Here is a 16,676-nt window from a genome sequence, read left to right on the forward strand (position 1 = left end):
AGGAATTCAACACAGAATTATAGTGAAGACGTGAGTGAGGGGAATAAAAGATGTTCTCAAATATGCAACTTTCAAAAATGACTGATTCCCATGATTTCTTTAAAAGCACATCCTTCAAAAGGATTTTCTTTAAAAGACTATCCATGTCTTCAGAACACCCCCTTTAAAGGTTCAGATCCCAGAGAAATAGGCTTCCCAGGACATTAGAATTTGTTAACTCCCCACAGACCCTGACAGATACCACTTCTGAGAAACACAAAATGCTGGTCACTGATTTTTACCTGTAAAGGAGTTACAATGAAAACATTTGTTACATACAGGAAAGTTCTAAAATTCACTACTTCGTTTTAAGTAAATGTATCCTTTTAGTTTTCATTAGATACCCTTAGAGAGATTAGCTAGGAAAATTATATATGCAAATAAGGTTCTTTCATTTCACCTGCCACACAAATGCTGGACACATCTGACAAGATGGTTTTATCTCTAGCCTCTTCCTCAACAATTCACAAGTGTCTGATTCCTTGCCAGAGAGTTGTAATCACCCACAAGTCCTCTCAGACCCTTGGAAATCAACATCACTATTTTGTTTTTATATTGTTTTCAAACTGTGTTCTAAAAAAGTTTTCTTTACATATGTCTTGACACCACAAACCTCATTAGTAGGCTCCATTTTTAGGCTTCATGAATAAATACAATAAAATAGATCCATGAACCAAGTTTAAAGCTGCACATGGCTGCTTATTTTTATAACCCTAGTGCTCAGGAAACTGAGGTAGAAAAAGCTATGATGAATTCCAGGCAGGCCTGGGATAGAGTGTCTCAAAAATCATTCAATGTTTAAAACATTCTCTTCAAAGAATGCTTCAGCTGAGCACAGTGGCATACACTGAGTACATCCCAGTACTCTGTAGGCTGAGGCAGGAGGATCTCTGAGTTTAGCTAGTCAACGGAGCAAGTTCTAGGATGGTCAGGGATACACAGACCCATGGATACAGAAACTATAGATACAAACCAACCAACCTACCCACCCACTCCTCAGTTTAAAATAGTATATCCTGATAAAAAAATAAGACAATATATGCATCCCAGGACAAGGTTTTGTGACAACAGTGACTCTCAGTGGGCTTTTGCTATCAACTGCTGTAGTGTATATAAACATATTTAGCAGCTTCAATCCAATGGTTCCTTATACAGAAGTTCTCTTTCCACTTATCTTTTCCTTTCGGCAATGGCAGATGTTATAAAAATCAAAGTTAACACCCACTAAAACTGTGTTGTATGAAACAAGTGTGTTACAGATGAGGCATTGCATCTCATTGTTACACAGAGGACTCCACAGTACAGCTAACTGCTTGAGGAAGCAAGTCAAAGAGCATGAATAACTCCTCCAGATTCAAGAACCCCAACCAAGGTCTGCACTATTCAGGATCCAAATTGTCATGTGACTCACCAACAATATCCATGAGTGCTTTGATTCAGAGTTCAAATGGTACCCAAGCCACTCCCTCCTACCCCCATTAACCCCATGCCAGAAAGAAGCATACACACCTTAAAATCTGTATTATTGATATATTCAAATACCAAAGCTGGTGTCTTTGACTGAAAGAGAGAACAGTGATTTTTTTTTAGATACTCAGTAATAAATGCAATTTGCAGGGTCCCACCCTCAAACCTCACAAATGAAAAGGGGATTCCTAATTCAGAGACAGCCTAAGTTTTCTTATTGTTTTTCTAGATAGATTTGTTCTTGTGTATCCATCTCCAAAGAGATCAGAAGAGGGCACTGGAGTCCCTGGAGCTGGAGTACTAGGCAGCTGTGAGCTGACAGAAACGAGTGCTGGGATCTGAGCTCAGGCCTCTGGAAGAGCATCAAGTACTCATATGTGGAACAATCTCTCTAGGTCTGAAAATCTTTTTTTTTTTTCTTTTTTTGAAGTATTTATATGTCTAGATTGCTTCAAAATAAAATAAAAGTGGGAGCTAGGAAAGGGGCAGGGTTATAGGATGGCATGAGGGTGACTATTGCTAAAGTTCAGTCATGCTCAGGGCACAGTATATATATACTATTTACTTCTGTGTATGTATAAACATTTAAAAAGGAAGATTATTCCCCAAATGATTCAGCAGCAGCTCTGAACAACGCATTAAGATTTACTCTCAGCAATATCCCAAGTCTCCACCTATATCAAGAGCTGCACACTTTGATCATGGTTGAGCAAGCAAGATGTATCTGACAGTTTTTATAGGTTTTCAGAATCTGTTGTCTCTTTAGGCTCCTAAAAGATCATCGGGGCTCAGAGTACACAAGTGTAATCAAACTTATAAAAGTAGTCTAGCTGGAGAGATGGCTCAGTGGTGAAGGGCACTTGCTGTGAAAGCAAGAGGACCTGAGTCTAAATCCCCAACTATGTAAAAGCTGGGTATTCTAACTCCACTCAAGTGTGTAGAGACAGGAAGATCCCAGAAGCTCAGTGGGCATTCAGCCTAATTGAGAAGACTTCTGGCTTCCAAACACATGCACCCCCCACACACATATGCATAAAGCACATAGCACACAACACAAACTCTCCACACAAAAAGTGTTCAGTGTAATACTTCCTTGGAAAAATCTAGAGCTTCAAATATAAGGTTTACTTAGGTGAAATAAAATCATGCTAATTGGCATAAATAATGTTTCAAAACTGGAAGAAAAGGAGGAGTTTTAGGGTTATAGAAATAAAAGTTCATCTAAAAATCTTTACTGCTGAGAACTTTAGCTCAAGGTTCTTAGGGAGTGGGCCATAGCACACACACAGGTCTACCTGGGCAACACAGAGTTCTAGTAGCACCAAGAACAAATGATTCTAACACTTTCATCAAGAACCTAACTTTTCTACAGACTCGGTAAGCCTAATCCTCTTAAATTCAGGGGCTAAGGCTTCCCTTTCCATTTCTGCCTGCATCAATTTAAAAGAAGAATTTTTATTTTAAATTATGTGTATATGTATGTGTTCACTATTTGCAGGTGAGTACGGCTATCCACAGAAGCCAAGTGTCTGATCCCTCTAGAGCTGGAGTTACAGGCGGCTCTTAGCTACCTGACATGGGTGCTGGGAATAAAACTCAAGCTCTCTGGAAAAGAACATGTGCTTTTAACCGCTCTCAAGTCCTACTCCAATTCTGTGCTTAACTCATATATTATACACACAGGTTAAGTTACAAATCCTAAGTCAGGTATCAGTAACTTCAGTTAACTGAGAGAGGGAGGGAGGGAGGAAGGAAGGAAGGAGAGAAGAGAAAGTGGGGAGGGGGCCTTACAAACCATGTACTGACTCTAATATGTGCAAGGCCCTTAGGTTTAGTCCCCAGTACCGTCTCTTGAAGTCTTAAGTTTTGTGTGTCTATATGTGTGTATATGTGTTTGAGAGCGAGAGAAAACAAGAAAGGAGAGAGAGGGTGAGAGAGGGAGAGGGAAAGGGAGAGAGTCTAGCTCAGGTTGGCTTTAAATTCCCTATGTAGTTGAGAATGACCTTCCATTTTCTGTGTGCTGGGATTATAGGCACAAATCACTTTGCCTAATTTATGCAGTTCTAGGGATCAAACTCTATCAGACACTATCAACTCAGCTATACCCATAAATTTACATTTTCTGTGTATGGTATGGTGTGTGTGCTAAGTAAGCAATACCCATTTTTCTCTCAAACAGTAAGAATACACACATACACACACACACACACACACACACACACACACACACACACACACACACACCCCGTGAATTTACATTCTCAAGAGGACAAACCCATTTTAACCTGAGCATTAACTAGTTCTGGGCTAGCTATCAATCTGAACTAAGCAGGATAGGATATATTATTTAATGACAATCAGTTACAAACTTGTATGTAACAACCCCTTCTCAGCCTTGATCAGGTTCCAAAAGAAAAAAATATTTTCTCACCCTATATTATTACTGTGCAGGTGAGCAAATCACTTAATGTTTGCTGATTTTTGTTTCCTTACAGTATGATGTTGACAACAGCAGTACTGATCCCCTGGAACATCGCGGGGATTAAAGGGGGTAATGCTGCTAAGTACTCAGCACAGCACCTGGCCCACAGCAGCCACTCAAGTAGCCATTAGAATATGAGCATGTCCTCAGCATACACAAGCAAAGACCTGCTTCCTACTCTATAGAGAACAGGGAGATAACCAGATAGAACAGGTGGACAGCAGCAAGAGGACACAAGCGGCAGGAAGGTGATCTCAAGGATCAAAGCCTAGGCAATCAAACACTGCCATGCTTTCCTTAGGGGAAGAAACAAAAGGAATAGCACCCTAGGATAGGTCAAAATTAAGAATATTATTTTATGATTTCTAAAAATTTTTTATTATTGTGTATATGTATGTACACATGTGTATGCTGGCACACATGTGGAGTCAGAGAACAGCTCTGTGGAACAGGCTCTCTTGTTCTACCCCGACATGGTTTCTAGGGATCAAACTCTAGTCACCAGGCCTGTGTGACAAGTGCCTATACCTACTGAGCCATCTTGCCCCAAATGAAGCATTTTAACAAAAGCATTTTAGTTGTAAAAATATGCAGATTTTTTTTATTTGCACATATACAATGTGAGAGGCTTGTGGTTGATGCAGAACTAAGGACTAGCAATATGAAACAGTAAGGCTTCTTTTTCAAAGGACTGGTGGTCTGAGACCTGTTTAGTTCTCTACACTAGAATCAACAGAGATTCCCAAGATCAAGCTACTAGAGTGAGGTAAGAGAATGCAAACTGGCAGTGAGAGATTTTCAAAAGCAACAAAAGTAGAGCTTCAGGGAGCTACCTAGCAAACCTTTGTGGGCTAAATCAAAGAAACAGGGGATAAATCTTCAGTGCAATTTTTCTATGTACATATATTTAGGTTCCATTTAATGGTGATAGCAAGCTTACCACTGAGAGTGAACATTGTGTGGTTTTTCAACCCCTCAGCAGTAATTACCAATGCCATCAGCCCATTATGCAGTACCACACAAGGTCCTGGGCGTGAAACAACCCAACCCAATCCACTAGCACATGCCCCAGCCACCAGGCACCTACCACAGGGTCCTTTACAGTGTCAATCAGCTTAATGATATTTGTTCCACCACGAAGGTTCTCCAGAATCTTAACCTCTCGTTTTATCTTCTTTTTCTTCACTGGCTTAAATACACAAGAGTAATCAGAAGTGAGACTCCTTTTGAAGTTAGCATAATAAACACAACTTTAATCAATGTTAAGGCAACAGCATGGATTGTTTGCTGTATATTGTGTTGTGTTAAAGAATATGCTTAAATTAGAAGAGAGAAAGTAAGCTTACCCATGGTAATCTTTTAGGTTAAACATTTTAGTTTATAGCTTATGTGGCAATCTCTTTAAGTAGTTACATCTAGGGCATTTAGCAAACTTTAACATTCATGTAGTATTTTGAAAATAAATGCATGTTCACTGATTACTGCCAAATGTGTTACAGCTCTGAACATCTGTAGACCATGGACAAATGGAAAAAACTGAAAGAAAATGACCAGACACCTGCTCTTCCATGAGTTATATGTATTTGTGTCTTAGGGGCAAGAACCATCCACTGACATCAGTTACAAACGTGTTTCCAAGCTGTGGGCTCCCATTTCCTACTGCCACTCCCACCTCCTTACTATTTAGAATCAAATCAGCTCAGAGCCAGTAACTCTCCCAACGGATCTCATTCCTAGAGAGAAAAAGCTGTTCTCATCCAGCAGTGACTGCTAACCGCTAAGGCACCAACCTACAAGATGGAAAATTAAAGTTCTTCTTAGAAATACTCCCAGTATGTGTATCATTTCCTGTCTGAAGTTAACAAATAAAAGCAGTTTTGAAAAGGCACATGTGTCATAATCAATATAATTTATAACTAAGACAACAACAGACATATCAGTGAGCATGCAGTATATGCTAACTCTCTCACCTTCACCTACTGACTGAGGAGGAAGTCCACTGACCCCCATAAAGCCTCTAAGCAGGAGGGTCAGCAGCAGAGAAGCCATCCACCCAAGGTCACAGCTAACAGAAGCAAGACTCAGGTCTGGTAACCTGACCGGTTGCCCAGGAACACCTTCTTTTTTTTGTTTTTTTCCAGACAGGGTTTCTCTGTGTAGCCCTGGCTCTCCTGGAACTCAGAAATCCACCTGCCTCTGCCTCCCAAGTGGTGCGATTAAAGGCATGCGCCACCACTGCCCAGCTAGCACCCTCTTCTTTGGACTTTTCTCCCAAGTGGGTCAAGCGAGAGACTGAGCTAAGGAAATGGACTACATTATTGTTAAAGCACTGTTATTATAAAAGCAAGGTAAAGAGATGCCCATAGACTTTCATGAATGATAAAACAAGACCTAAAAAGCCTTGGGCTGGGAAGGTGGCAAGATGGCTTAATAAGGGTGCTTACTATCAAGCATGTTGACCTGAATTCAATCCCTAGAACCCACAAGGTCAGAAAGACCCACTCTCACAATTTGTCCTCTGACCTCTGCATGGTGTCTGCTCTCTCCATTCAACACACATACAACACACACACACACGCACACATACACGTGTATGAGTTTTTTAAAGCTCAGAAATGACACGCCGGTTAGTCACTGAAGCACGCCTCTGAACAGAAACAGGAAGGTGGGCTATCGGACAAGCAGCTCATTGGATAAGAGCCATGTAAGCATGAAGACCTCCATGCAGACCCCTCAGTGCCTATGGAGAAGTAGGCATGACTGTAGCTTGCTGGTTGGCCAGTCTAGCAGAATAAACAGTGAGCTCTAGGTTTAATGATACAGGGTCTTCAGGGAGTAATGTGAAGGATAGACCAGGACAACATTGTCCTCTGGCCTTACTAGGACACCTGCACACCACATACACAAGGCAGGGGGAGAAAAAAACTGGAGAGAGCACAGTATCATCTGCAACAGTGTCCACCTGGAGAGAAAACACAGCTGTGCCTGTAAGCCAGCTGCCAGGGCTCCCAGCAGAGATCTGGCTACTGTGCTCTTCCTAGCTCTTCTAGGAATCTTATTCGGTCTCTCTAAGCACAGACCTCAATGTTTGGGAGAAATCAAGCACCATAAAACCCAATTAAAAACAGCTAGGGAAGGAAACATAAATGGCAAGTAGCTTCTACGTCTAAAATATGCCAACGCCATGAAAGGTATGGACTGGTTCATCTAAAAAAGAAAACGAATGTAACTCACGAGCTGTGATTTTCCTTACAGTGAAGAGTGAAGAACTTGCAAGTGTAAAAACAAAAACAAAAACAAAAACAAAAACAAAACAAAACAAAACAAAACAAAAAACACAGACTAGCAGTACTGGGTTAATGTTAATTCTTATTTTTTAACATGATACTATAGAACTAAGTGAGAAATCACCATTTTAAGGAAAACACTAAAACACTTAGGGATGACTGTGATTTACTCTCAAACAGGTCATAAAAACATGTTAAGCAACTATATTTATGTATACACATCTGAAAACATACTTGTCTACATAAATGTGGTTGGGGTGTGTGTGTGTGTGTAGGGTGTCTACTTGTGGGAGAAAAACTGAGGATATAGCCAGTGTTCAATCAAAAAGCCCTCCTGCCTGGCAGCAGCCATTCACAGGGACAGCAACACACACCCTGCTTCTCTGTCACTGCTGCTTTCTCCAGCCTTGTGTTGCTCCTTGGCTCGCCAGCCAACACAGGAGTGCAGTGTCTGGAACCCAGGAAGACTGACTGTTTTCACCATGTCTAAAGAGAACTTACAGTGCAGCTAAAGCACATTCTGATGCCCCAAAACTACCCAGACCAGACTGGGAACAGCTGGGCAACTCTGAAATGGTCCAGTGGAGTCCATAGCAGCTGGAGTCCCTAGATGCTGCCAGATACCAAGAAGTCTCACAAAAAAAAAAAAAAAAAAAAAAAAAAAAAAAAAAAAAAAAAAAAAAAAGTGACCTACAGCCCAGGCAGACCCCTCCAAAGCACAAAGCAGCAAGCAGCTCCATCTGCCTCCGTGTATTGCTCTGAGCCTAAGGAAGATTCCAGAAGGCAACTATTAAAGAGCTTGGAGAGTAAAAGAGATCCTTTAATTCTACAAATGCAACCAATGAAGACAAGAAGATTTACCAGAAAGCACTGCTGACACTTTCTGACACTTTTAAAAGCTTTACAAGTTTTACAGAAAGTCAGATGCTTCAACTCTCATATACAGAGCACGGTCCCACTGGCCACCAGTTAGAGACCACCAAGCATGCTACCAGGGCTCAGACATTTATCTAATTCAGATGGTTATCTGATGTTTCAAAGATTCAAATAGCATTTCAAACAGCATTAGATTAGCTGTTCTCCAAACTGATTTTTTTTTTAAACTAAGAGTAGATAAAGCAGCACAAGAGTTAACTGGCCACCCTGCTGCCACAGCCCCCAGAGCATGGGATCAGGTATTACTACCATGTATGCTGAGAAAATATTTAAAGCAAAGAAAAACATTAAGTTTTAATGACAAAAACTTGTTTAACATTTAAAATGTTTTAGAGGTACACTCAGAAAAGAAAAAAAGGCAAAGTGTCTATTCAGAAGGTTTTCTGCATGTGCAGAGCAGCGCTGGCCATCTGGAGACCCTTATTCAAAGTGGCCCAGATTTAAAAAAAAAAAAAATTACAACAAAATATAAGCTGCTAGCTGTAGAAAAGTCGACAAAGCCCACCGCCTTCCTATTCAGCTCAGAGTGTCACTTCTTTAGAGCCAGTGCTGTGGAGTTTAATGACAATATTCACTGCAATTCAGCTTGCCAACTTTTGCTTACCAACTGCATGTGAATAAGAACCTCAATCCATTAAAGAAAGTATCAAAGGCCAAGCCCTTTTAAAATTTATTTCCAAGTTCAACTAGATTGATAAATTCAAGACAGACAATAATGATATAGCCACCAACTTTTAAACTTTGATCCTACTATCAAACCTATGACTGCTGAACAAAGGTGCTTCATCCATCCCTTTCGATGAAGAACTATAATCAACAATGGGTGCCAGGAATGAAGAACGATGGAGGAGAACAGGCTTAGCCAGGCTGACATGGACTTCCTCATTTGCATACATCTTTGAAAACCACAACATTTGACCTACATAAAAATATGAGGTAACCAATGTTATTCACAGCAACTTTTCCTCTAATCTTTCAAGTCTTATCATTCTAATTACACTACCAATTCCTTGAGGGGAATTAATAGCAAAACCAAACAAGAAAAAAATGTACAAAGGCGAAGTATAAAACCCCAATGACAACAACATACTATTAGGAAAACTAATTTAAAAAAATAAAAGAAAGAATTAGCCAGAGTGATGGCATACACTTGTAATCCTAGCAGTTGGGAGGCTGGTATAAAGGGAAATTACAAGTTCAAGGCCAGCCTGGGCTAGCTAGTGAGACTTTGTCTCAAAAAAGATGAGGACACAAAGAAGAATCCTCATACTGTTGGTGTGACATTATAAGATGGATCAGCTACTGTGGAAACTTTCTCAAAAGAAGCAAAGTAGTCAGGAACGGTGGCATTGGCCTATAATTCCAGCACTCAATTCATCAGTTCAAGACCAGCCTGGGCAACTCAGAGATGTCATCTGTATATAAATAGAGAGATAAATTACCATATAAATCACCAATTGCACTTCTGAATAAATACCCAAAAGCAGCAAGGCAAAGGCTCAAAGAGGCATTTGCATGCCCATGTTCAAAGCAGCTCAGGTCACAACAGTGACCATGTGGAAGTAGTATTGGCATTAGTATTAGTATTGGCATGTTAGTCATTGATGAACGGGCAGATAAAAGTCCATTACTTATCCTATAAAAGGAAGGAAATTATTTCTTTTTTGAAACAGGGCCTTATACTGAAACCTAGGTTTGCCTTGAACTTAAGGTAATTCCTTCTATCTCAGCTTCTGAAGTGCTGAGATTACAGGCATGCCTATCAAAAACTAAACCATATGATATGCATATAGGCAGCATGTTAAACCAAATATGCCAGTCATAAGCCAGATTTATGATTTCATTTATGAGATATCTCTGAGAGTCAAACAACAAATGGTGGTTGCTAGGAGCTGTGAAGATAGATTGGGGAGCCATCATTTAATGGGCATAGTTTTACTTTTACAAGATAAAAAGAGCTATGCAGATAGATTGTTGTAATGGTCCTAACAGCATTATGAGTTCATTTAATGCTACAAACTGCACGCTCAAAAAATGGTTACGATGGTTCAATTTTATGCTATATTAAATATACATAATAAAGGGGGGGTTCAAAACACACAGCAGAATCTTTAAATCTCACCAAGTTAATGCTACAACCCCTTTGACTACTGGCTTTGCTTTTAAAATTGTTCAATTAGTTCAACTGTAACACTGTTATTACTGTATCATATTGCTCTCTCAGCACCAAGCTTATTAGACACATTCAATCTTCTGAGGTAAATTCTCTTCCTACAGTTTACCCAAAACATCTAATGTCATAGAGCTAAGTATTGGACCTGACATCTAAATTTCAGGCTGTTTATTCTTTGGGCATACTCTGGAAAAAAAAAAACCAAAACACTAGAAATTATGACAATAATACCAGCTACATACCCTTCTACCTTTATATCATATAATCTTATTTTAATGATGAGAAAAAAAAAAAGAGCTAGAGGATATAATGAACCATGTAGAACTCAAGTCCTTGGTCCTGCTTTTCACATGGCTAACAGTCTACAGTTAGATTATGAATGGCTGACAGTAGAACCATAAACTAGGTTGCACATACCACATGAAGCCTGAGCCACACACAAGGACAGGCACTCTCTATCACTGTGTACTGTTCACACATGATTCACTCTCAGATTTTCTCTAGTGTATTAAAGGGATTAAACTATATACCCCAAAATCTGGTGAGTAATTGTTGTGAGACTTGGAGAAACTATATAGGTCAAAAGGGACTAAAGCTGGTTCTCAACCTGGGAGTCAAATGACCCTTTCGCAGGGTCACTTGAGACCATAAGAAAACACAGATATATTTACATTCTGATTCATAACAGTATCAAAATTACAGTTATAAAGTAGCAATAAAAATAATTTTATAGCTGGAGGCTACCACAGCATGAGGGACTGTATTAAAGGGTCACAGCACTAGAAGGTTGAGAGCCATTGTTCTAAAGAAACTGGTGTGTGGTCAATCAACAAGATGTCTCAGCAGGCAAAAGCACAGCCTGCCAGCGACCTGAGTTCAATCCTGGGACTACAGTATGGAAGGAGAGAAACAACACCTGCAAGCCATCTTCTGACTCTACACATGAACCACGTGTCTCCCTCCACCCCCAAAGAAAGCAAAAAAGAGATTTTAAAAGGTAAAAACCAAACACAATAAAACCACCACCAAGACCTGAAATCGAGAGCAGACAAAGCAGCAAGCATGCTTCTGTGGGACCTGGCCCAACTTCCAAATCACTCCCTTTAGAAGAGTAACTCCACTGAGACAGTTTCCTTTTACTTCCAGTGAGTGCCCTTCTACTCTTCCATGACAATTCAGAATTACCAAGAAGTCAACCATCTAACGTCTCCATTTCCTCTGTGACACACAGACTCATAGTCACAATGCCTGCACTCACTCTGTGATCCTAAGGAAATCAGTTTGGTGTACTTCTAATGGATTCTAAGCAAGTACCTTCTATGATTCTGCTCAACTCTCTACGTATGTCCCTATAATGTCAATGTTACAAACAACTCTGGACAGTTTACACACAATGTCTAATACTTTATGTTACTAATACGCCAATACTTTTTAAATAAGTACTCATATACTATGAAACATTTGCTAAAATTAGAATTCACAAAAAAGTTAAACCTTTTTTTTCTTTTTTTTAAATTTTAGACAGGGTTTCTCTGTATAGCCTTGGCTGTCCTGGAACTCACTCTGTAGACCAGGCTGGCCTCGAACTCAGAAATCCACCTGCCTCTGCCTCCCAAGTGCTGGGATTAAAGGCATGCGCCATCACTGCCTGGCCCCAATCTTCCTTTTAATAACCTAAAAGGTTAAGGACTAGACCCAGGCCCTTGAGCTTGCTAGCTAGTGCTCTACCAGTGAGCAACCACCCCAGTCCTACCAATAAACAAAACAAAACAACCCTACAAATATATAAGACATGTTAAGACAAATTTAAATACCACTATTGCCTTAATCAAGAATTTTGACAGAGGAAAGCAACAGTCAGGCAGTCTGTTTCTAATATAAAATAATGCTGTTAACAGGAGCCTTATATGAGAGTGTCTAAGCCACTGCGGCACTGGCTGTTTTTTATAAAACAGTATTGCTCTTGACATTTACTCAGGAACAGCAGTTTAACTGAAAGCTCTCAAGGACCCAGGAGTGCACACAGGCCATGTTCATGAATGCTTTTATGTACTCCTGGGAAGAGCTTTCTAAGTACTACAGAAGAACTAAAGAATTGACAGCTTACAGACAAGATGAAACTTTTGACACTGAAGTGGGCTTCTACTTTGTTGCATAAATAAACCCTTTTTAAAAAAAAAAGCATGCCTTTAATCCCAGCACTTGGGAGGCAGAGGCAGGCGATTTCTGAGTTTGAGGCCAGCCTGGTCTACAGAGTGAGTTCCAGGACAGCCAGGGCTACACAGAAAAACCCTGTCTCGAAAAATAAAAATAAACAAACAAAAAAGCATTTCCCTTTCTTGGTAATGCATTTTCTGACAACCCCTCCAAAAGAATAAAAGACATGACTTCTATTCATTACAAAGTTTTAAAATTTAACCTCAGACCTGCACACATGCTCACCTTTTCACAAAGACACATTAAAGCTCTCTAATAGCCTTAACACAACTTGACAAATGAAATACTTAGAAATCTTACATGCAAGTTAAACGAAATAAAAGTCTTCCATCAGTATGCACATACCCAATTGTGGCAAAATGATAAAGACTGATATGAAGAGTCACTGAGTGCCTGCACCTTGTGTCTCAGTCACCACACGTACACCCAGTCCCTTCTGCAAGTTAAATACTGCAGACTTATGTGAAAAACAAACCTTTCCCAGACTGCCCCAAACTGAGCAGCTGGCACTGCTAAGGTCTTCATTTCCTCTGAGAAAACATCACGATAGTAGGTTTAGTCATAACTTCAACTTATTTGAGTAATAAGCATAACTTTGGATAAAGTCTCTGTTCTTTTTGAAAAATACTTTGAATCCATTATAAAAACCACAATATTAATTAGTGGTTTCTTACTCTATCCTTCAAATATAAATAAAACCTACACAGAAATGCCATAGGGCTTTGACACAGGAAGGCAAGGTGGTTCAGACTGTCCTCTGAGAAAAACCAAACAGCGTATGAACTAGAGCATCAAGGGGGTCTCCCGAATCTCACGCTTGAACCCTCAAACTTACTTTGTGTTCAATGCTAAGATCCTACAGTCCAGTGCTGAAATGAACACACTCAGAGGCATGAAGAAATAGGAAAGAAGAGTTCTGGTGAAGGGTCATTTCAACAGTGTGATGATGTCAGGTACATTTCTAGCCTAGGTCTGCTATTTGTAAAAGTAATTTGAAGCAGCTTCCATACTGGATGTGGTAAACACACAAAGGCTCTTTAGAGCAGAGGAAAAACTATCAAGCAACTAACCTCTGAAGTTCTTCACAAGAACAATTAATTATAATTAATTAACAATTAATAATACTAAGCTTCCCTAAGTACATTGGGACTCATACACACACCTGAGCACTGTTCCCTTCCATAGGAAATGGCACTTAGTCCAGAAATGTGATTACACAGACATTTAGACATTCCCCTGAAACTGCTTTAGACTCGGCAAAGTCAATCCTGCACATGCACCGCAACCAAACCCGGATGTTCCTAACTACACCTGCCTGCTTAGTCCTTAACATGAAAATGTCTGAAGTAACTGCCATTCAAAACTCGTTTATGTAAGTAATGAAACTGTATGGTTTCCTCCAGCAAGTTCCCTGAAGAAAACATTTGTCTGCTTAAAACACACCCCTCCCATAACTATAGACCTCCTGTAAAACTCATACTTAGTGGGGCCAAGCTTCCTACCTCGCCATCATTCCTTACTTCTCACCCCAGTGTCTTGGGCAGCAGCCATAGCATCGCCCATCTGTCTCTGCAACAATGCTGCTCCTTTATCACTAGGCTAGGATGGTAGATTAGCAGCAGCCATTTTTTTGAAATGCTAAAATCTACACTACAACTAAATGGGGACTCCCCTAAGGCACACGCTTTTCAATCCCACCTTTTTGTTCAGTGGGCACTGTGAAAATCAGGTGAAATATTACCACTCTCCAGAGTTGTCTTTCACTAGTGACACACATACATATTAAGTGATCTGACAACAGGAAGAACTGCCCAGATCCTAAGGTGACATGCATATGCATTAAATGACCAGACAACCATGAAGAACTGCTCAGGTCCTAAGGTGACATGCATATGCATTAAATGACCTGACAACCATGAAGAACTGCTCAGGTCCTAAGGATCACTTTCTTGTACAACCTACAAAGCACTATTTAATCTTCAATCACCTGTACAGAAACTTGGCTGACTCTTCATGCTCATTAAGATCATGTCTTCATTTGAGTGATAACAAAAGCCCTATCATCATCAAATCGAGAGGGCTAGTCTTGCCACAGAGACAGTTTTGTTCCAGTTAGTATTTCAGGGGCTAGAATGTGTTCTTCTATTGCCCTAAATCTCTTTCAGAGGCTGGCTTGCTATATCCAGCCCACCTGAAACTTTACTGCTAAATGAAATGAAAATATCAACTCGGGGAGTTGTCCTGCATTTCTGGCTTTAAACTTACCTCTGAGCAGACTCGAGTTTTGTTTTGGGTTTTTTGTACAACTTACTTTCTGGAGTAACTAGGAGCATAGAGCACAACGATGTAGGAGCCCTACCTACGCAGACAGATTCTCCATGCAAACGCAAATACCCTTTTATTCTGTATCAGATACAGCCTGTCTTGCAAGCAAGCTTTGTTTGAGAAGTTTAGAATTTACACTTTCAATGTTCCTGACCTACCAAACTCAGAGTTAAGACCAGGCTGCACATTTTCTCAAAAGTTCACAGGAAAAACATGGTAGGAGTGCTGCAGGAGACACCTAAGAGCTCCAATTGTTTATTCTGGAATAGCTGGTCCTTTTGCCCTGTGGGGGAAAAGGTTACACGCCACTGTAGGACACTCACCTTGAGAATTTTTACAACCACCCTCTCATTGTTGGTGATGTTAATGGCCTCAAATACTTCACTATACTTGCCCCGACCAAGTTTTCGAACCAGTTGGTAATCATCTTGATTACTGTGAAAGGCAAGAGATATACATAAATGCCCAGGATTTGGGATTAAGCAAGCCTGTGTCCACTATACATCCATCCACCAACTCCAACTAATCAAGCACTTGGAAGTATTCCTAACATCACACCTCAACTCATTCTCTAAATGAAAGGCACATAGAAACTTGGCTCCCTTCAATCTGCAGAGCTCCTAACCTAACTGACTTTAAACATGGGGGAGAAGGGACAGCTCTGAGGCCTTATGAGCCACGTTAAGGGGACTGAGCAAAGCATCTCCCCTCTGCCCGGGGCTCCACAGCACCTGCCTCCCATTTCACACCCTCCAGGGGGCCACTGCCTGCTTTAGAGAATCTGCCCATGTTCAAAATGTTCCTCCCACCCAGCCTCATTTCAGAAAGTAAAATGGTACGGATTTTAACAGCTCAAGAGGACAGCCATGGATTTCCCAGCCCGTAGGAAGCCCAAAGTGTGAGGAGGAAGGGCCGCCCCCACCCCTGACCCCACGCTTCTCCCCACCGGCTGCTGAGCCGGGGACCGGGGCAGGGCGGACAGGAGAGGCCGGGGACACGTGCGGCCGGGGCCCGGCCTCCCTGCCAGCCCCGAGGCCGAGCGGCCGTCCGGGTGCGGTTCGCGCGGGGGGCGGCCGGCGGCGGCTTTACCCCCAGCTCGGGACGTGGGCTTCGTAGTCCCAGTACTCGCGGCTCCTCAGGCTGTTCACCTCGGCGTAGACCCGGGCCCGACTGCCCGCGGCCGGGCCGGGCATGGCGGGCGGGACCAGGGGGCGCCGCGGGGCGCCGAGGGCGGCGGCGGCGGCGCGGCGCGGGGCGCGGGGCGGCAGGCGCGGGAAGCAGCGGGCCGCGGGCCGCCCAAGCAGGAGGAGGAGCGCGGCGGCGGCGGCGGCGGCGGGCGTCCGCGCCAGGCCGGGCCCGCGGGGGCGGGCGGACGGACGCTGGGGTCGGGGGCGCGGAAGGCGCCGGCCGAGCCGGCCCGGGGCCTTCGGCAGCCGGCGGGACGGCGGGGCTCGTGCTCCGCGGCGGCCTCCGCTCGGCTCGCGGCCCCCAGAGGCGGTGGTGGCGGCAGCGGCAGCGGCAGCGGCAGCCACCGGCCGGGAGAGGGGCAGCGGCGGCGGCGGCGGCAGCGGCGAAGAGGGAGGAGGAGGAGGCGGAGGAAACCCGGAAAAGGGGCCGCACTCGCCAGGAGCGGCCGCCGCCCAGCCCCGGCCCGCCCCGGCCCACAGCGCCCCCAATAGTGCGGGGGGACTATAGCCGGCGCCCGCCCCCTCAGCGATCTCGCCACCCGCCAAGCAGTGTGGTCGTCTGC

General features: G+C 42.5%; 1 protein-coding gene across 3 annotated transcripts in view; it reads right to left on the minus strand.

The window, feature by feature from the left end:
• Csnk2a2 (casein kinase 2 alpha 2) overlaps window positions 1–16,173 on the minus strand; it is a 39,802-nt gene extending 23,629 nt beyond the window's left edge. For 2 of the 3 annotated variants that reach the window (XM_034522553.2, XM_034522554.2), the window contains exons 1-4: window positions 16,016–16,173; window positions 15,250–15,361; window positions 5,076–5,177; window positions 1,549–1,599 (exon numbers count right to left, since the gene is read on the minus strand). In XM_034522553.2, the coding sequence (XP_034378444.1) occupies window positions 1,549–1,599; window positions 5,076–5,177; window positions 15,250–15,361; window positions 16,016–16,119 (369 nt within the window). In that variant the 5' untranslated portion in view covers window positions 16,120–16,173. The remainder of the gene's footprint in view (window positions 1–1,548; window positions 1,600–5,075; window positions 5,178–15,249; window positions 15,362–16,015) is intronic. The other variant, XM_034522555.2, reaches the window with a different exon arrangement.
• Window positions 16,174–16,676: the final 503 nt, after the last annotated feature.

The sequence above is a fragment of the Arvicanthis niloticus genome, chromosome 18 (assembly GCF_011762505.2).
Source record: "Arvicanthis niloticus isolate mArvNil1 chromosome 18, mArvNil1.pat.X, whole genome shotgun sequence".
NCBI lineage: Eukaryota > Metazoa > Chordata > Mammalia > Rodentia > Muridae > Arvicanthis > Arvicanthis niloticus.